Source organism: Euwallacea similis, chromosome 1 (genome assembly GCF_039881205.1).
Source record: "Euwallacea similis isolate ESF13 chromosome 1, ESF131.1, whole genome shotgun sequence".
Lineage (NCBI taxonomy): Eukaryota > Metazoa > Arthropoda > Insecta > Coleoptera > Curculionidae > Euwallacea > Euwallacea similis.
In genome coordinates this window covers 2,071,553-2,093,501 of record NC_089609.1, presented here as the reverse complement: position 1 = coordinate 2,093,501, position 21,949 = coordinate 2,071,553, and the positions used below count along the sequence as shown (strand labels likewise).

At 38.0% G+C, this 21,949-nt stretch overlaps 4 protein-coding genes across 7 annotated transcripts in view; 2 read left to right on the top strand and 2 right to left on the bottom strand.

Moving 5' to 3' along the window:
• Window positions 1-21,949, bottom strand: part of metl (methyltransferase-like protein) — a 57,258-nt gene that overhangs the window by 10,743 nt on the left and 24,566 nt on the right. The window lies entirely within an intron of this gene.
• On the top strand, window positions 5,057-11,478 carry LOC136411541 (uncharacterized). Of its 3 annotated transcripts, XM_066394160.1 has the most exons (6): window positions 5,057-5,259; window positions 6,909-7,357; window positions 7,784-8,256; window positions 8,551-8,710; window positions 9,317-9,525; window positions 9,589-11,478. In XM_066394160.1, exons 1-5 carry the CDS (start codon window positions 5,242-5,244, stop codon window positions 9,492-9,494), a joined length of 1,278 nt encoding a protein of 425 aa, XP_066250257.1. In that variant the 5' UTR covers window positions 5,057-5,241; the 3' UTR covers window positions 9,495-9,525; window positions 9,589-11,478. The 3 variants fall into 3 exon arrangements, with proteins under 3 accessions (XP_066250257.1, XP_066250248.1, XP_066250265.1); XM_066394151.1 differs by having other exon boundaries at window positions 9,317-11,478; XM_066394168.1 differs by lacking the exon at window positions 5,057-5,259 and adding an exon at window positions 5,291-5,501 and having other exon boundaries at window positions 9,317-11,478.
• LOC136414676 (lysophospholipase-like protein 1) lies at window positions 12,089-14,328 on the bottom strand. The gene is made up of 4 exons (XM_066398842.1): window positions 14,048-14,328; window positions 13,824-13,945; window positions 12,721-12,865; window positions 12,089-12,506 (listed from the first exon to the last, which is right to left on the bottom strand). The coding sequence occupies exons 1-4, from the start codon at window positions 14,124-14,126 to the stop codon at window positions 12,154-12,156; spliced, it is 699 nt and encodes a 232-aa protein (XP_066254939.1). The 5' UTR covers window positions 14,127-14,328; the 3' UTR covers window positions 12,089-12,153.
• On the top strand, window positions 14,701-21,640 carry Drep4 (DNA fragmentation factor-related protein 4). Its single transcript, XM_066406711.1, has 4 exons — window positions 14,701-15,057; window positions 15,933-16,157; window positions 16,870-17,086; window positions 17,359-21,640. Exons 2-4 carry the CDS (start codon window positions 15,933-15,935, stop codon window positions 17,934-17,936), a joined length of 1,020 nt encoding a protein of 339 aa, XP_066262808.1. The 5' UTR covers window positions 14,701-15,057; the 3' UTR covers window positions 17,937-21,640.

Here is a 21,949-nt window from a genome sequence, read left to right as displayed (position 1 = left end):
CGGTTAGCATAAATTCACAATCCGAAACGGAACCGAAGGGCCGTTCCTCTAGATTTAGCTGCGTAGGCTAAAATTTAGCCAAATTTTTGCTTAATGCTGTACAAAAATGCACTGTAAAATTACGAAATCTCAAGTTCCTGCAGCCCCTATATTACGATGTTCTTTAATGCGGTGATCTGAACGAAAGAGTACTCGAGAAAAATCTCCACTTTTTAGCTACCCAATACGTCAACAACGCTTTAATTAGCTCATAACGATGCCCCATATTATCATAGCTAATACAGCTCATAAAATCCCTTAACATGGCCCCACACCCTCCACCTTATAGATGGTGAATGCGCCGGCGGAGCCAGGAGCTGGTCTATTTGTCCACGGGTCTTGTCCGAAAGATTACATGTCTTACTTCGCCAGATATGTAATGCAATATAACTAATCGTGTTGAACCCAAATATGGGAACCATTTACGGCTTTTCGCGGTTAAAAGGAAATCGCGGATTGCATTTGGTTTTAACTGGGGCGAGAACCGCAATAATAATAGATTTCAGGTTCTATTCAGGTTAGTTCGGGTTAGGCCTAGAAAAGGCACCTGCTAGAAGCCTCGACTGAAACTGATGTAAAGACCGTTTTAAATGGTTATCAGGAAGGAAGTAAGGGAGAACCCTCCATTGCACCATACAAAGAGAAGGTGTGACTATTTCTGTAGGGAAACTAAAGACAAAATTATATCCAGATTGAAGAAAAAAGATTTTCTGGGGAAAAATGGCTGACAGGGACTTCCAAAAACTTCAAATCTTGAAACCTAAATATTGACTTATTTATTTCCGGGTAAAATTGCATAGCTACTGATTCAGTTTCGATGACTTAAGAGAGACTCAGACAGAGAACCCCGCTTTAAATGAAGCCAAAATTTGACTACCTATATAAGTTATTATTTAAGATAATTTAAGGAACTGTCATATTAATTTTGGTTCTAAGGTCTAAATTATTAACCCCTTGTTAACTTTAATTCTAAGCTATTTTCTAAAAAACACAGAAAATGAGCCTAACGTTGAAATCAAACTTCAGTTAGGTCAGACTCTTGGTTTCTACGCAAACCAGCTGATGATGATAAAATTAACATCACATTCATAATTTGGCCCTAAAGTGGGTAAATGTCTGAAGGTTAAGTAGGTTTTTGATATATAGAAAAATTAAACCGTTTATAACCGGATATGTTACAGGTATCCGTTTTACGCAATTTTATTGCCGCTTGTTTCGTATTATTTAATAAGGATTGATTTGCAATAAAATATTGATAAGGTATTGTCATTAGCAAAATAAACAGTTCTGCTAAGCATACCAATTGCCCCAAGAAGGAGGACAGTGATGTATTACACAATGCAGCTATTATGGAAATTCTTATATATGGTCTTCTTTTTGAATTTTCATGATTTCTTTTTCATCAAATGAGTATCCCGGATTTTGATGTTAATTATTGCAGGTGCAGGTGCAGGCACGCCATCGTCATTACCAAACGGGTTTCGAGCATGTCAATAGATGCAGCACTCAGAATTTTTGTCAGAAATATAGTTATATGGAATTTTAAAGGGGAAAAAAGGACGAATGTCGATCAAGATTGGCGATAAAATCAAAATAAAAGTGAATTCTGAAAAAAACCCATATGGAAAAAGTTAAAGGAAAATTGTAGCGGGACAAACCAGAGAAAGAAAAATGGAAAGAAAAAAAAGAAAAAATCTTCGAAATCATGAGAAAAATTACAAGGAAAATACTGGGAACAAAACATGTAAGAAATTTAAAGAAACTAAAGTAACTAAACAAGCAGCTAGCGGAACATGCTAAAAAACGATAATTAGGATATAAAGATTTCAGCGAAAATAATTAAAACTAAAAAATCCGCAAAGAAAATATTAAAAGAGAACTACAGCGAAACGGAATTATGGATGCCGTGAGAAAAGAAATTAATAACCATGAACCAATGGCGCAATAAACCGCCACCAACGAACCGGGCTAGAGGAAAATTCTATTTGCCCGTCCATAAGGCTGTAACTCTCCAAACCAATAAATAAATTCATTAGGCAGTAACTCGCACATTTGAAGGTAACATGTTAACCCAGTTCATAGCATTGGAGAATCACATTAACATGCATAAGGTGTCGCAGTTTATTATTTTACCTTAAAGGTGAATATTCTTTATTTTCTTCTAATTGTACCAATATCAACCTTGAAGATCGAAGTTTCCTTGGCCTAGTGCATTGACTAAATTAGCAAAGCATGACACTTTTTTCAACCTGATATAAACACAATTCGATAGGTATTCTAGCATTGGAGACAAAATCTATTTTGAATCTAAATGATTCGTACTGCAGGATTTCCTGTCCGATTCCTGTATCTGTTAAGGAAATTCCTTAAAATAATTGTCAAATTCTTTTTTTTTGGTGAAAAGAGAGGGCACTTAATTCTCGGAACCTGGCAGTGGATGCTCCGTAACGAGCCAGAACTAACACGCTAATTAATGCGTACACTATGAATCTTGCTAATCACCTTTTCAAATAAGAAAATCTAACACACAAATAAGACGATCTAACATCACCTAGAAGCGGCAACGCCAAACTTCTACCGCCATCTAGAGGCATAGCAGCAACACGGAAACAACTTGACGAACTTAATCCAAATAACTAATTAGCTACCGCTTTAATCGCAATTAATAAATTCCGTAAGTACTCACATGATTTCTTTTCATTAAAACTGATAGATCTTGATAAAAGTTTAGTTCTCTCGTGTGTTTCGAGGCCTCGGAATTTGGCTGAGATACGCAGCAGGTCAGGAACGGGATACGAACTCATAATTTATCACTATGTGGTACTATGTCCATAATAAACTGGAAATGACCGTTCCTAGCTTTCATAACACTAAGAGTTCCAGTGCTACCGAAAATATCACCATGTTGGAATGTTCGTCACTGCTTTCATTGCTAGGAAAGAAATACAGTGTATTTCCAAATCAGATTGGTAATATTCCAATATTAAGTAAATAAACACATAAGTTACTTAAGTTCATATTCATTTATATTGTTGTGTCAATTCCGATAAAGAAAGGTTATTTGAGTTCTTGCCGATTAGAGAAAGACACAAAGTCTTTTTTATTTCAGTGTCATGGAATTTAGATTTGCAATAGCGATAAGGTCTCTCCTATCAGTGGAAAGACAATGGTTTCCTTAAAGAGCAGTTAAACACAGTTTTGTATATGAAAAGTAGACACATACAACGTGTAGCCTTATTGGTTACCAACAACCAAACACAAATGCAAATTTCTCTGCATTTACCCATGTGAGTACCTCACACCGTTCCCGAGATTTCCATACATCAAGGTGCTTATTTTAGGCCCCCTGTATATTGAAGAAACGCAACTTCGTGATATATAGACGATTTATTTGAAAATTTGTGTCTTCCTTTAATCAGCGAAATCGAATAGTTTAAATTAGATTTTTCCTTTATTATGCATCTCAAAAACGGTAAAAGACCTCTTTATTCAAATCAATAAACACTTTTTAATTTAGGCAATCAACAAGTTTTTCGGAATAGGGATTTGGTGCTGAGTCCGGGTCTGCCAAAGAAGCGCGAAATTGTCGCCAGTGGCTTAATTTCGGATGTCTTCCTAAACTCCCCATATTCAAATAAATATTGTTAGAAGAAATCCTTTTTAATCACTTTAATCCCCTTTACCCGGTAAATTTCTAAGCCACCGCGAAGTTCTTCCTGAATGGTAATTTGCCTCTCAAAGACGACATTGCCAATCAGAGCGGCCTTTATTTTGCATAGATAAAACGTCTAGGCAGAGCCGGACTCAATAATAATAGACTAGTTTTTATTTTTATTAAATTTGTCAGATGACTATTTTTGAGCTATGGACTTAATATGAAGTATATAACCCGGTACAAAAGTTAAGGTATTATTTGCCTTATGGAAAATATTACGGTACGCTCCGTGAAAATCCCTTCTGACAAGAATTGCTCGCACCGCTTCGAAGAACTACTTATTTAGCTGAAGAACATGAAACACCTAATTTTGACAAATATTGGCCACAAGATACTAGCTACAGTGAGCTCCTCAACATAGCACACTTTTATAACGTACCCATGACCAAATGTGCCCTAACTTTTCCTATTCCACAAGGTGGCGATGCCATATATGAAATCCGACGCTTAGTTGGTGCATCTCCTAATCTCTTAATATGTCGGCCGGCTCGTTCACCAGATCTATTCCCATTAGATTATTATTTATGGGAACTATGAAAGACCTCATTTATGAACCTGTACCCACCACAATTTTAATCAGCTGCGAAGGAGGATCATCGCAACTTTATGGACCGAAATGAGAGGAGGGGATATTTTAAAATCAATGCCGAATTTCAGGAGGCGCATAGGGCTGCGGTTGGAAGTGAAAGATGAACCTTTCGAGCACCTCTTATGATTTTAATGGTCCCCAAAATCCCAACGGTTGAATTCGTGAAGTCGTATGGGAATGTTTTTGAACGGTGTTCGAAAACACGCTCGAGCAAGGCTGAAGCGAAATTGACGCGAAATCATAGATGTTCATAAAAACTCCGCATTTTCTTAAAGTGAAATACAGACTTCACCGTTCAAATGGAGTTTAGAAATATGGATCAATACGGCTATTAACAGAAAACGGCTCTAATAAATAATAAATGCATCCATTTCGGCTAATGCCAGCCGTGTTGGCAGCCCAGACCTCCGTCCTCCACGCTTAAGAGGTTTCAAAATTGGAATTATTTAACTAGCGAGGGAAATCAGTTATTTCTCTCATATCTAGAGCTGTTAGTAGATGCAAGGGAAATTCACGAGCACTTGCGAAAAGCGCCTTTTCGGTTTCGAAATGGACGTTTTCCCTCTGCACCTCTGTCCGTCTGGCCGAACCACCAAACATAGTAGGCTGTGGCTCTAAAAACAAGGTTGCCCGTTGCGATAATCGTCCTTATTGGCATCGCACCGGCTGAAACAGCTGACTCTCGCAAAGCCGGTCCCGAACAAAGAAAAGGAAGGTAAATGCAGGGAAAGAAAGAGAGCGTTATCGCACCACCACGGCCGTGACAAGGACGGACGAGCGACAAATGCACGTTGCGATATTTCGCGCCATTTCGCAGAGAAGGACAGAGCATTGAGCAACCCAAAGGGCGATAGGGAAGGGACGACATAAGCTGGCGCCCTACTTAAGCTGAAGTCAGATGTGCGCATGCTTTAGGGTAAGTATCGATCACATTTGAGTAGGGTGGTTGAGCACCCCTTAGTTTAGCGTGTAGAGGTAACGCGGGCATAATCGACTTCACCAAATTCGCAACCGTTCGCAGTTAGCGCCGTTATTGTTCTTTATATTAGTTTATATTGGCATTTTTTCTGTTCGATACTGCAAAGATCGCTTTTGCTACGTGAGACGGAGGTTCTAGTATAGTGTGCGTAAAGGGCTGAGTAAAGTCGCTTAAGCCGGGTAAGTCCGCATGTTGCCTATGTAGTTCCGATTGCATTTCATACTAGTGCATGCTCCGCGGCCAGGGAGGCGTTACAGCATTTAGGATAATTAAAGAGGTGCATCGTCATAATTGGAACATCGGAGTATTTTGATAAAATAGTGCTGCGCAGTTCTTGAAAACGTGACATTCTTGCCCGCCACGGTTTTTATTCCTTTGGACCCACGAGGGAAATATGCGGATAAACACCTACCTGCACGCGGCAAAGTAGCGACGTTAATATTAGTGTATTTATATTTAATTTGAAATCGGCCAGGACTGACGATATTTAGGTAGATTTTTTTGTCGGGTTCCTATTCCTATTCCTAAGCAAACAATACCCACAAATGCGAGTTTGCCGGCGCGCAATGTATTGAACAATCCCTGCGTCATGGCAAGGGCGATCGATATAGGAATTAAATTGGGGAGTTTTATCAAGGAGATCAGCAAATAAAAATCGGAAGAGTCGCATTTCCACAGTACCTTACTAATTGCCATATTGCTGGATGATGACCTTGATCGCTGACACCTTACTTCACGTGCATACGGGGTGGTGCAATTCATCCTTTTACCGTGGCTAATCGCTCATTCCTAAACCCGGAGGTAGAAGGGCCATAAATAGGACAAGGGGCCATAAATTTGATGGCAAACTTGAAAGCGGCGTTGCCGCGCTTCGTTCGGTTTGGGTAACGCTGGGGAGAAATCGGCACGCGTTGAAACATGTTTTTTGAGGGTTAATATCCGCGGCTGGCCACTCTACAAAAAACGCTCGGTAGAAAACTTCATTTAAAAAAAAAAAAAAATTTCCCAGTTTCGCCTGGGGCTCGGAGAGTTTTGGTATACTCAAACTGAGTTTGTCAACGTCAGTGAGTCACGTCACGCCCCCCCCTCCCTGGTGGATCGGGTGGCTGTTGGAAGGCCCAAGATGGTACTTTGCACGGGCTCAGGCACCCTTTTACCCTCCCTTATAAGGCACCACTGCCAGTTTCTCTCCAAAAATCGATGTCCCTGGGCAATTTAGAAACCGTTACGCTTTCTTCATCTTACTTTACAGCTCACACCGGCTTTTCAGCGCCGCTACCTGAAGACACCGCACGTCATTACTGCCCCCTCGCTGTTACTCTGCTCCCGACTTCCTAGCCTCCCTAAAACTACCTCTATCGTTCCCGAGGTCCCCGAAATCACGTTACTTTACGTTTAGTGCAGATGAGTTTTGGCGCGCTTTTATCCCAAATCTTGGGTACCGAGGAAGGGTTCCAACCAGTAAATCTGTCTGAACGCCCAAAGGTGGAAATATCCAGGGGGGCCCACTCGCCAGGCTTAGTTTTCGCGGGGAACGGGGAGTTTTCGCGCGGTGCTCCAGGTGCTAATAAAATAACCGTTTCCAGGCTCCAGAGATGGACTTCAAAAACGCCCCCAAAAAGCGGACCACCAACTTCCGGGAAGACGAAACCAAGTTGCTGATCCAGCTCTGGGGAAGTCCTGTGGTCCAGCACAGGCTCTACCTGACCCACCGCAAAGCGCCTGTAATGAAGCTCATCGCCTCCAACATGCAGAAGCATGGGTTCTACAGAACTCCCGACGAGATCAAAACTCGAATTCGCAATCTCAAGTGTCTCTATCACCGGATCAAAAAATCTATGGCCACGGGGGCCGGAATTGGGACCGTGGACCCTGACTGGCCGCACTACAAAGCCATGGACGATATTTTGAGTAAAAAAAACGCACTGCAGCAAAGCTTAGTATACAACCACAATTTGCTTAGCGATGTCAATGCAGAGATCAAGGAAGAGGATATTGAGATAAATGACGACGGAGAGTCTTCGAACAGCAACGGGTAAGTGTCTAATAGTTACCTCGATGACTTTGAGGGACTTCTTTGGATTCAATAGCGAGCCGCAAGCGGGGTCAACAGTTTCGCGCCAGCCTAACATGTCTCATTTCCGAATGGGCCACAGTGCTTTTTCTACGATCTTCAACTGCCTCATCATGAACCTATCGAAGACATCTGTCCTGCTTGCTGCTCACGCTGCCTGCTTTATTCTACTAGGGCTCACGCGCTTTATTGTACTAAAACTATAACGGCTCAGTTTTTTGCCGCAGAACAGCATCGCAATGCGCTTTTTACCATCAAATTGGACATCAATAATGTATTTATTTTTCATCGAGATATTTAATTAATGACATCGAAAAACGTCGTTAAAATCCGAATTTCTATCAAACTTGATCTTGAAAAGTTTAATATCCGACCCTTTGGTTTCAGATCTGACGACGAGTTCGACGAAACACCATCGGCCCTACCCGCTACCATCACACCGCTTATCATTGAGGAAGAGGAGAAACTGTTCACCCCCATAAAAATCGCGCCAAAACCCTCATCAATGCCTTCACCTTCTTCCGTCCCCGCGCAACCCCCGACCACATATCATCGGATACAAATAGCCCAAAACCTAATGAACAACACCACCACCAGAATGTCCCCTAACGTGCAAAACACCCAGCTGTTGCAGCCAGTAAAAATGAGCATGCCTTCTAATGCAGTCTCCCCTTCGAAAATCCAGACTATCCCTACCGGGAATGGAATGGTCAAAGGCAACGGTCCCCTACCCATTCCCCTGCTGATTTTGAATGGGGTGCAGGGGCAGAGTCCGACTTCGGGGATGGCGCAAAAATCAGTGCCCCTAATGAACACCGTAAATAATCCAGCAGTCATGAATGCAGGAGGATTTAACGCTGGTAAAAATAACTATTTTTGATATGCAACATAATTAGTAGTTATTAGGCAAAAATCTCAAGGTTCCTATGCAGGGCCGCATTATTAATTATTTATGTTTCCATGGAAACAATGAAATAAATCCTGGGTCTTGGTGTCATTTCGGCTTCCATGGAAACTGCCTTGATGTTAAATTTAGCACCAACAAATGAACTGAATAAATTTACTTTTATCGGTTCATTCGCACAGGGCCGGAATAGGGTTTAAGTGTTTACCATAAAAAAACGGGTTTATTGGGATATTATTTTTGCTTACAGAGGTATCCAGTATCTTAAAGGAAATGCTCATGCTCCAACGAGAAAACCTGGAAATTGAACGGGAACGCTTGAAAGTGGAGAAGCAAAAGTTAGAATATGAGAGGACTGTGGGAAGTGAACTGCTCAAAATGGCCCCATCGCTGAACGAGATATTTCACAGGTACCCAAATTAATACCACTAGGTATAGTTGAGTTTGGAATTTTTAGCGTTTAGCCAGAAGTAGGTAAAAAAGTGAAAAAAAATCAATTGAATATTAAATTTTATGAATTTAAATGTAGATGTTAAACCGCTCAACTTGACTCCACCTCCCAACTCTCTAATTGAACGTACAGGGTATTTTATGTGATTTCTCAGTTGCAAATCTTTGCGTTTTATTTTTTTTCCATACAAATGGTTAAAGTTGTGAAAAATATTCAAAAAACCCTTTTTTCACAGAAATATGGAGCATTCAGAAAATTGTTTTTATTTTTAAAAAGCCCAGTGGCGTACCACCTTTTTTGTTGAAAATGTTCAGGATCATATCAACAGGACAGCCACTGGTGAAATTAAAAACCTTGCTTTCCCCTTAAAGGACATATATCTGCACCTATTTTACGCTCCCCAAATTTCACAAAAAAGATATTTAATACCAGACTAAATAGGAAAAAACTAAAAAAAGTATCACCCTGTATTTTAGGCAGAGAGCGGAAACGGACTCATGATCATATGATTTTTTTTACATACTATTGCGAAACACCCTGTACATTGACAAAACAACTATTCCAGATTCAACGCTCAAGAACCAGAGCAAAGCCCCGAACCAGAGGATTCCAAAAACTTTGCAGAGCATCCATCCTTCAAAAAAACCGATTCCAGTGAGAACAAGAGGCCGTCTGATGGTTCCTTCTTGAGCGAGCTGCAAAACTCTAAGGTTTTCAAAGAAGGATTTTTAAATGGTCTTTAGAGCTGTGCCTAGGAAAGTGGGGTTTCTAGTGGTAATATAGAAAAACTATAGTATGCCAACTGGTCGTAGGATAATTTCTTTGCATGATTTTAAGGTGAGTTCCTCATTGAACGTGGGGCCGCATCCGAGATACAGGGTGTTGAAGTTTAAAATTTTTCTTTTTATTTGTATATGTAAGTTAAAGTTTCTTACTTTCCTGGTCTGTCGCTTTAAGCATTTTTGTAACGCACTATCACTGACAAATTTCGATTTTATTTTTTCCCCAACATGTCCCAGTAGAACCCCTAAGGACGAGTCGAGTTTTTGGACGACTTGGAAACCTCCAATTTCCAAGTCGTTGATATCTTCGCTCGTTTAGAAATTAACAGAGGTTAACTTAACTGTATTGAAAATCTGCAGATGTCATGGGAAGCCCCTGTTTGCTGCCTTGGATAAAGGTGTTGGAATGCCATAATTCTGAGACGTATCAACAAATGCCATTAATTATTGCCCTGAATGCAAGTCGTGGAAGTGATACTTCAGTGTATATAATTTATTCAATATAATATATGTACCTAAATGACGATGGTACGATTAGTAAGACAGAGTTGCATAATAGCTACCCACCGGGTGTTCCCTTGATAAAGGTCTGTTGTGTATATCGAAAACCATTCGTATAGTCAGCTTTGTAGCCCATTTGCAGGTTCAGATGAAAGCGATTTGAAAAACCGTATATTTTTTAATATTTCCTTCCTTAGAAACATTTTCGCATCCGCATAGATGACATGAACGATTTGACTTAGTAGCTCTTTTGTAACTAGTTGTGAAATGTACTATTTTTTGTAACGAGCAGGCCTCTGAAAGAACATTCGTTAAACCGCATAGTGTTTGCTAGCACGTTTCATACGAGATTTTCCCTTTTTTCTCATATTTCTGTCCAGTTTGTCTTTTGTCTAATTTTGGACGTAAGTACCCAAATATCACCAGAAGAAGCATTTTAACAGTGGTTGAATGCAATAATTTGCTTGTAAATGGAAATATGCATGTATTTCTAATTAATCAAAACCGATGATAAAACGATATTTAATTTTCTGCATTAGGAATTCGAGTGTCATTTCCACACACTTATTTAGAAAAAAACCCACATTGTTCAACGTGTGTGCTTGCAGAAAATGCCCTCGTTGACCACAATAAATCGTCATTCCGAACCAGTTAAACAAACCTCTATTTTCCGTCCACCTTCGACATTCGATTTTCCAGATCTCTGTGTTGGTCGAACACACAGTATATTTCTCTTCTGCTTTCCTATACCCTAGGAATTAACAAGAATCCTTACGAAGTGTTCAGCCGAACCGGTCAAGAGAAAGACATGGGGAGCATCTGCTTGATTAATCCAACCACCATTCAAGATGATGGTGCCGGGATAGCATTTTTGAGAGTTTTAGCCTACTCTAACCGCTAAGTGCGAAAACTCCCTATATACATTACATCAAGGTTGATATGCACAACAATAAACAAATCGACTGCTCTGTAGATAATATTAATGTTGGACGTTTAAAATCGTTTAATTTCGTTCAAAACCTTTGTATGTTCGTATCTGATGACCACTGAACACATTTAATATATTCTACGTAGATATTTCGATTTTCGAAGTGACGTCCCCAGAACATCTTACTCCTTATACACAGGGTGTCCGGAAAAGGCGCGCAAATGCTTAGGAAGTCAGTCCCCTTTTTTCCACCCAAACTTTTCAGCGTTGCCCCACAAAAAATGCTAAGTGACACGCACTGAAATGATGTTATCAAATAACACCTGCAATTCGATACTTCATTATGGGACAGTTATTACCAGGAATCTTAATACTTCGACGGTACCTTTCAGTGATATTACAAAAATAATGACCATTCCAAGTTGTGATTACTTATATACGTTGTAGATTTAAGTTGTTTTTTTTTTGTAATAAATTATTTTACATGTTCTTAAATAAAGCTTTTAACAATGAGAATACATCCATATTTTTGTTGTGAATTTTACATCATTCAATTGCCATTCGAAATGCAGGTAATTGCAGTTTTGCCACCAAAGACGCCGGCGTGAAGGAAAGCTCAGGTACGGTCAGAGGACATGCGCCGAACAAAAGCTTTCTAAGCTACATGCAAACAGGGTAAAAAAAATAAGGCAAATAAGTTCCAACTTAGCTATGCTGATTTATAACAATCAAGAGGGCAGCAAATAGACACTCATCAATTTAATAATAATAACGATTTAAGCGAGATGCTTGAGCATGGGTAAATCGTTATTTGGAAGAAATGAAACAAATAAACCTTAATAGTATTGCTACCCGACGTCGTTCTATCTACTTTCTTTTTCCTTTGAAAAGTGGCACCTCTACCGCAATAGACTAAGGTAAAGTTGAGCTAAGTGCGTGCGAAAAGCCTTACCTTCCGCACTTGTTAAGTAATTTTGATTTGAATTGTTTTGTACCTCACAAATTTTGAAATTTGTTTGAAGTTATTTAAAGTTAAGCGATTCCGAATAGGAAATAAAAAGAGAATTACCTACAGGTGGGGAGCAATATTAAAGAAAACTTCATTAAAATTCTGTGTAAATTTATTTTTCAAAAACCTTCACAAATGGATCGTTAAAGTATTATCACATGAAATGTATTTTGAGTGAACTCTCAAGAAGACTGACTGGTATCTGATTCCAGTGGAGGTAAATATCGTTCGATCCACCTGAATAATCCTTGCAATTCGCTCTTTTTTATTTCGTGTAAAGTGTATCCCAGAGAAATAAATTCCCCTTTGACGTTGAGCTTTGTTAATTCTTCAAACGATTTCTTAGCCCACGAAATAGGAACCATCGTGTCTCTCTCACCGTGAGCCATATACAAAGGTGTTGATTCCGCTCTGAGTTCTGAGTAAACAGCGGAATTTTTGTTGAGGAATGAGGAGAGGGCGAAAACTGCTCCTAGGCCGGGAGCATAACGGAAAGCTGAATGTAGAGCCAGAGCACCGCCCATCGAAAAACCACCTGAAACGAAAAGTAATGCATGAAAAACCTGTTCTTCAGTGCTTTCTGAGAAACGGCTTAATGTGAAGATTTTGAAGTAACTGACGAATTATTTTCTGCGTTATCAGATCAGCCAAAAAATCAACCAAACGATTTACAACCTCAAGAGCAGTAACAATACAACAGAAAATATGAAAAAAAGCATAAACACTTCTAAATTTTCTCTTTTTCTTACCTATAATAATCCGGTTCAGAGGGACTCCACTGGCAACAATATCATCAACCAGAAGTTTAATTTGCTCACCAGCGTCATTTAATGTCTCAATATGTTCAGGCACATCTGGTGTTATGCTATATCTATCAAACCACACATAGCTGGACTGTAAAGGGAAAAGAGAATAGCTGCACTTAAACGTTATATGCATTTGCCAAACAGTTGTTCAACAGTCATTTAATGAGATTACATAATATTAATGGCGAATTTGAGCGTCAAAAGTGCGCATTTGGTACGACAATGTGGCCATGGAGTGCTATCTGCGTGTATCTAAAGGGCCCTACTCACCTCATTCTTTTCCAACAGTTTTACCTGACCTGCAAAATTATTGAACAAACAGTCAGGAAAGGGTATGTGGAGAAAAACTGTTGTATTTTTCCAGTGTCGTCCCTCGTTGACGCAATTTTCTGTCGTGATTTCTGCTGATCTTCGCCAATTTAATAAAGAATTCTTGACAAATCTACAGTAGCTTGTCCTGTGTTTAGAAAGCACAGGGAGATGAATACAAAAACTGTGCAAAAACTACTTTATTGTTCTTACAAATTTAGGCCACTTGGTGCTACGTTTCAGTAGTGGCATTTTAGTATTTTGTAGGACAAAGACAGTAAAAAATTCGACCATTTACTGCACTAAATTCGCATTAGTACAGGTGTCCCAATACAACATAACATGTTATGGTTTTAAAGAAAATGTGTTTCAGTCTATGTATCTATGCTATTATATGTGTACGTGTGAGGCAATTTTCATTGCCTTTGATGACTCAACGACAAAAGACAGTGTGTGAGCTCGTAACATTAAGGGCTTTTAATAAATTAAAACCTCTTAAGCTTATAGGCAGGGAGTGTGTTGGGGGACAGTATAGTGTACTGGGTACTTAGAAACAAATTTATAAAAACTACTGGATATATCTCACAAGACTTTCTACTTGAATTTGTATTATTTAAAATAATTTATAGATCTAATAGTGGTCTATAAGGTCCTTTCACTAATTTAGAGATCTTTTTGCAAAACCAAGACTGACCAATGACATTAAACCAAGATAATGCTCAGATAAAAATACATACTTCTCCTTTAAGTGGTGTATAGGGCCTTAAAGGTGCCGTGGGGAAGTAGAAACTAGTATGAGGAGACTTGAAATCACCAATCAGAAACTTTACCCAGTTTAAGAATCCTTGACCTGTGTCTCCTGAAAATTAGAAGTTTACATGCAACAAACATGTTTAGGTGAAATAAACGAATTACAATGGTTTAATGCATGAGTCGATTACTTTGAAAAGAAGAAACTTACCGGATCCATGTAAAAATATCACTGAGGCTGATGCTACCTTACTAGTCTGGGGTATTTTTATTAAGGATGTAAAAGCCATTGCTCATTAATTACTTGTAATGTGTTAGATGAGCCCCAGGTGACTTTTTGTAGATTTTTCGATTTGGATACTTTTTTTGAATAAATATTTCAGAGATCAGGAATGCTGAAAAACTTTCCTCAGTTCCAGACAAACCTTTCTAATTTCTGTTCCACAGTTTCTGTGGATTTCGCTCTAATTTCAGGGCCGAGTTTCGACCTGGTTACTATTCTAAATTATTCAATTATTTAAATTAATTAAATTTTACCATCGTCTTATGACAATTTTGATGAGGTTGAGATATAAAATATAAGTTGGGTTGCATAATCTGTGTGATGACATTGAAGTTTTTTTCGTTATGTAAGATGATATTACGCAGGAAGATAAAAACACCGATGTATTGTTATCTCTTTTTACTAGGTGTGGAAAAAGGAAGATCGCAATATACTCGATTTGCGCTGAAGTTTGAATAGATAACAAAAAAAACATATGTTTCATTTCATGGTTATGTATTGTTTTCAATAATGTAACTAACGATGATGTATGGAGAGTTAAAATTTCCTTTTTCGGGTTCCTCCTACAGCCACTTACACAATCTTGTAAGTTTCCCTGAGGAAAACAAACTCTCCAACATCATGCCTCTAAATCATTTATACCTCCTCATTTAGTATTTCCCTAATATTGAGGAAGGGGTTAAAGGCAGGTTAATAAAGATTTTTTTTCACCTCATCCAACACCCACGGCGTCTGCGCGCGTTTTCCCTTGCATTTCCTGGCTTTCCAGACCTGGGAGAAAGGAAAATTTAGTCTGGCATTGGCATTGGCCCTATTACACACCTTCACTCCCCAGTGCAGCCTTTAAATTCAGAACAGTGTTGGTGCAGCTGCCAGTTGATTTTGGACCCTTGTGAAGCGAGTTCCTCAACTGATCAAGTGGCTGTTTTATACCAAGAGTAAGAGTGAAATCGAAAGTAAAGAGTCGTTATAGTGAATTTGATTATTGTTTAGTAGTTATTTGGTTTTGAGTCATTTTGCCCTCAGTGACTTATAAAACATTTAGTTACCTGTACATGCAGGGCTGCAATGGTAAAAGTAGAGGAAAATATCTTTATGTGTAGGTTTGTTTAGTTTGGGTCAGCTCGATACTTGGAATTGTGTCCTCTTTCGAAATGACATTTTGTGATACAAAAAAGTCATACCTATTAGCAGGAAAGTGAGAGAGGAATGGCTCGTAAAATACTGGCAATTATTGGAGGCCTCTCACCAAGCCAAAGTCAAAAAGTTGCTAAAACTGTCTTTTAATTTTATATCAACTGATGTAGCCTACATGATACATTACCTGCAACTGTGATTATACATTTATCTGCACCTTCTAGTAGTGTATCTGGCAAACAAATGCGCTCCAAGGCTAGAACTGTGAGTTCAGCACATTGAAGTCAATTAAATCCAGATACTTTACTGTTCCTGCATGATCATCCATCAAAATTGAATTGCTCATTTTAGTATTGACTGGTTTAGTGTTTACCTGTTTGGGTGCATTTTTTACTTTTCAATTTCTGTATTTTAAATTTAAATTTTGTGTTTTTACTGTCATGCTTAATTCCAACTTTCCTACACGCATTTGCCTGTAGGAACTGGCATTTTTTCCAACTGCGGAAAAAAGCTCGCGCACTCACGATACATATTTTGTAGGCATAAATTTTGTCTCTTTTTCTGATTTATTACGTTTATCAAGCTCTGTTATCTTCACTTATGCATTCGCCACGTCTTACTAAGAGGATATACCTACAGCAGATAGTCTGGATTAAAAATCTCTATTTATGTCCAGATGACAATGACGAACACAACCAGAGGCTACAAAGTGACCGATGCAGAAAGAAAAACCCGAGTTGGTATTGCCGTAAAAAACTTTGAAGAACTAAAGAAAAAAACCATCGACAAGTTCAAACTTTCTTACATCCCTTCGGAGATTAACTTCCAGACCCCCGATGGGACCACAATCGAGAGTGACGACTACTTTCAAACTCTTCCTGCCCAAACTCTCTTGATATGGGTAATACTTTTCATAGATCGACTATTTTTCCCCGGGCGAATTCCATTAAAATGATTAGGAGGAAATATTATGCAGAGTGTAACATGTGATCATGGAGATATTTCAGGAAGTAATAGGACTGCAAAATAATAAAAAAATGCTAATAGGCCCATGGATAAAAACGTATCGTTTTCCATATGCAGAGCAGCAAATTGTACGAAAACTGCGAAAGATACAAAAATATTGGGTGAAAATAAGTTAAATTTTTCAAATTTCATACACTTATTTGCTTTAAGACCCTCTACAACAAAATAACATAAACACCCTATGTGATTTCCGATACTAAACTTATATTCCCTCTTCAGTTCTTTAGCTTTTGGTCTCTTGCGGTATTTTCCTATTTTTGACCTTTTTGTAGAATTTGCAAAAATACCTCATGTAAATTAAAAATGCAAAGAAAGTAACGTAAAAAAATAACCATCCGGCTCAGTTATCAACTACCTGATGCAATTCGTAACATTGAATTAAATTTCTCAAAATAAAAATAAATCAAAACGAAAACAAAATTACAAAAACTCTTCAGGATGCATCACCCTGTATATCGAAAACGGCGCGTTTTTGACCACGGGTTTATTAGCGCTTTTTAATTATTTTGCAGAGTATCATTACCCCCTGAAATATCTCCATGGTGATATGTTACACCCTGTATATTAATAATATATATTTGCTGCAGGTTAAATCGGGCGAGAGAGCAGAAACAGACGCCGAATTGCTATACAAAACCATCAGGGAAGTGAATGAAGAGTATTTGAACGTGGGCCAGAAAGTGCAAGAATTCTTTACGGATAAAATGAAGTCGAAAGTTTTCAAATTGGCCGAAGTTCTGAAGGGGATCGACGCGGAAAAGGTCAAATTGAGCAGTCGCGTGGATCATCCTGAGTGGTTCGAAGGTAATTTTTTTTTTTGATAAACCATTTACCTACATATTTGTTACTGCTTAGGGTGCATGATCTCTGTCTTTTCACGTCGATTTATACATTGTATAAGTGATGCATTTTAATCTAACTGTAAGTAATCAGCTAGTCCTTCGTGGTTTTGTAGTAGGAAGAACAACTCCGATTTAGTTACAATCAAAGTAACACAATCGTTTCCGAATGTTGCCATCACCATCTCTATTTTCGCCAATCATACCATTTCGGCAGACATGTTTTTATTTCACCAGGCCTTGACACCAGAGCAAAGTCAAAGGAAGAATATATGTTCCGCAGGGCACAAGACCGAATCCGAACATATTACTACAAAACCAAAGAAGACCTGCTCCACGCAACCCACCTGCCTGCAGACAAACTAAACGCACTTTTAACAGAACTACAAACTAAGTTGAAACTAAATAAATATAACGGGCATTTGTTCGACAGGCACGCAGCTATTGGAAACTCGAACCTAAAGCCTCTCTGCGACTCTATGGGGAAGTTTTATTGCGATGGTCGATGGGACAAGCGAGCTTGTTTGTATGTCCCGAAACATTCCATTAATCCGTACACAAGCCGTGAAGAACGCATTATCTTCCAAACTTGGAACCTCGATCATCGGATAGAGCGTTCTAGAAGTGTTATTCCGAATATCAGCAAAGCTTTGTTGGATGTTGGTCAAATGATCTGCAAAGAGGGAGACTCGCTAGACATTAAAGCTATTTATAATGATCTGTTCACCGTGGCTAACTTAAGGCTTGTGCACATCATATGTCACGACAAAAGGGCACACGTGAACAAGAAGGCTGGATCTTACTTGATTACTTGAGGTTCCCAGACTTTGGTCCTAATTTTATTAATTGCCATGTCTTATTTGTGCATGTTCCTATTGGTTTATTAATTTTTGTTTCGAGTTGAGTGTAATTAAAGCAAATAAGCAATAAAACCGGCCAATGCATGACAATATTTTCTGACAGCTTCTTATATATGTTGCTTAAGTGACTTGTAAGTTATCGGAGATAAAAATCGAATTATGCGCATTATAGCTTTTCAGCATAAGATGACACCGGATGGTGACTGTTTATGCGTTTTCTGGGCTTTAAGAAATACAGGGTTATTGTGTATATACATCAAGGGCTTTTTAATAAATCTGAAAAGTACTGTTCCAAAAATGTAAAACTTTTCAAGACGCAGTACGCCAGAATATTTTCCTATGAACGAATAACAATATTTTCTTAATATAGTGATATGAATTAAAGTGGTATTTGATATATTTGTTCGAGTCATATTCACCGAAATTAGTTTAGGCCTTTTGGGACGAATTCCATGATGAACCCATGCGTGCAGAAAATAAAATATAAGGATATTTAGGAATGCTCCGTTTAAAGCGGCGATAGGTAATAATCTAGGTGTCGAAGGCTTTAAATAAAATGCTGCTAAATTTTAAAGTTTCAAAACTGTCCATTGTTAAAAGCCGTCTATAGAATCCTATTAATATAAATATTAAAGGAATTTGCTTGTTGGTCGTATAGATAAATGTAGGTTGATTACAGATCATATAGACTAGACTGTTCAAATAAGTTTTGAACGAGATCAGTGATACTATTTATTTTTCGAAATATACAAACGTAGGTAGGATCTTGCTGTTTGGATGTTTTATGTTCATATGGCCATTCTCGCTTTTAATCACTGCTTTGACTTTAACTCCTAAATTGTGGAATTTTCTGATGAACACACGGTAAATACACTGCTCAGAATAATCTAGGGAACAAAGACAGTTGTTGACAAATCCTCATATGTAATTAAAAAAAATGATGTAGGTCGATTATTAGTAGATTGGAAGTACGATACCGAGAAACTGGAGATGTGGCAGAAAAACGTACTGGCCGTACACGTATTGCGACAGCAGGGCGAAATCATTTTTTGGCCATTCAAGCTTGGCGTACAAGAACAGCTACAGCTAGGGATCTGATTGGAAACCTATATGGGACATTGATTTCGGACCAAACTGCCAGAAACCGACTGCATAAATCTAGTCTACACTCTCGACACCCAATGCGGGTCCCATACTGCGTCGAAGAAATCGCGCTCTACGTTTGGCTTGGGCGGAGGAACAGCAACATTAGGATCATGAATTCAATGTATTAATCATTGATGAGATACTCGAAACCAACGCGTTTAGCGTGAAACGGGACGTTTAACACGAGAGAGGCGTTTATTGCAAACTAGTCATTCCACAGGGTGAATCTTAAGTGGTTTTCTTTTTAATATGACATCAAAAAAATTAAGCAAAATTTTTATGTACTATTGTTTTGACATCTCAAAAAGATCGAAATATGCGTGTATGAAAGTTTTAATAAATAACAACACTTTTAATTATTGCTCGCTTCGAGACTGGCTACAAAAGGTGCTTGAAATCGTCGCCTTATCCATGGCTCTATATATGGTTTTAGAAAAGATATTTTTGCTCGAATTATTTTTGCAGCGTTTTCTATCCGTTCACGCAACTCTGCCATCGTGTCAATTTCAGTCGTAAATACCAAACTTTTCTTATAACCCCACAAATATAAATCACATGGCTTCAGGTCTGGTGATCTCGCAAGCCAACTTATTGGTCCGCTGTGACCAACTCCTGTTATGTTGCTTAGTTTTTTGAGGTCTATGTTGTGTTAAAAGGAAGACCCCCTACTTAAGATTCGCCCTGTATAAAGATTACAGTCAAAAGTATAAGCTTGCCCCTTAGATTCTTTTGAGCAGGATATTTCGAACGTTAAATCAGTGGCATAATAACCAAAAACTATACACTTTTCAAACATATCAGTGGAATCCTCTCAATGAAATCCATTGGCATGGCTGAAGGTGGCTAATCGTGTTCCATTTAAAATAAAAAGAGGTGATGCACCATTTTTTGCTTCGCCTTTTTTGTGCCGAACAGCATTATTCAGATCGTATAGTCAGTTCTGTGAGAATAATAAGTGAGAATATACAGGATAATATAACCATTAGATGAAATCTTTTTTATGTTTGGACGTTTGTTTAGGTGAAAACCTTCTAGTTACGGAAGATCATCACCGAGATATCAAGCCGAGTTCTAGATTAAATAACCTCTCGCAGGTCCCTGATGTTAGCCACATATGCAGTTTAAATTTATCGCTACACAAATTAACAGCACAAACTTACAAAGACGATATTTTCGTGCCAATAAGATTATCCCCTTAGTCTACGAAGTGTATAAGTCTAGTTTACTAAATTGTAGACAGTTCGATCTTAATCATCTTCCTAAGCAAATACCAACATCCACGCTCATTGCGGTCAAATAAAAGTGTTTATAGGTGTACAAACGTTATAATTACTCGTAAAGGGCGGTAGGTAAATAGATAAATATAGGTATATTATAAATATGGAAAGTTATATAATATGCTTGTCAGTAATGTGATTACAGTAGAGCTTAGTAGGATTTTAATTAATAGGTTTAGTGGGTGTAACTTCACCTCTCTAGTTATGTTTTTTCCTGAAGCCTTCGTTTGTCCAGTTGTCCAGTTGCTTCTTTTTCCTCCATTTACTTCAATTTGTACTTAAAAATATATTAAAACTTTATCAGTATTGATTTTACTCGTCATTAATTTTATTTGAAAACTCAGAGTTATCGAATAGGTATTGTGAGTTTCAATCCCGATGTTTTCATTGTTTCAATGCAGGCAGGGATGACGATTCCCGTCAGCTGCCTCCAAACTTTGAATACATGTTTTACTGTAAAGTACTCGTAGTAAATGCCCCATTGTGAACAATAGCTTGTTTGAAATTATCGTTGTTGTCGTCTATTATTAAATAACGTGCTGTGATTTTCATATTTTTTAAGATTCCGCGACATATGAAACACCTATACTTACTCAAACATTAAACGAGCTTTCCAAAAATGTATATCTAAAACAGAGTAAACACAACGGTGTTTTTGTCTACTTCTTAAGATTGTACACTATTTTACCACAGAAATACTATATATTTGTATGACGTTTTTCTAATTTTATAATCGTGTTGTAATTCTATACATGTATTAATTATTGAAATTATCACTAGTTTTTAGATTAGTTTTCGTTAGTTAAAATTCAAAATTGCCCGAAACTGATAGATTTATATCTGTTAGTACATTAGATTTTTTTTTAATGATATTTATCTGTGCTAATGCAAACGGTAGACATAAAATATTTAAATGATCTTCCTGCATTTTTATAATAAGTAAAACATTCGTTCCTAAAGAGTTTTATGAATGCATAAGAACTATATTGCTGAATCGAAAAATATACTCATAAAGATATAACATCTAGGAATAAATGTGTCTATTTTTACTAGTAATAATTACCTATTATTGTAGCAAGTTCACATAAGTTGGCATTAACAACTGGAATCTTGTATTGTATAAGGAAATCCATATCAAATTAAGTGGTAACCGCATAATAAGGCGTAAGTCCCGCCTATGTTACTAGGATTTATGATAAAACGCATAATTTTTGACTGACAATAAAGACCAAAAAAAAAAGCCATTATCATGTTTATTATTTAATTTCATTGATCCTGAATTATTGTCCTGCAGCTGGCGACCTTTCCAGCATTGGGAAACTTGCTTTGGGTCGGGGAAAAAAATTTTGGAAAACTGCTGGATAACTGAAGAACTGACTCTCTAGCGCAAGTATTACATGTTCATTTTCTCCCGAGGGAGTAATAACTACAAACAAGGATTCTAATAGGGGTTTCATGACCATTGTCCATTACCCACGAGAAGGTTTATTCAAAACAATTAATATTGGACTTAATTAGATTATTGGAATTACAAACCTGAGTTTG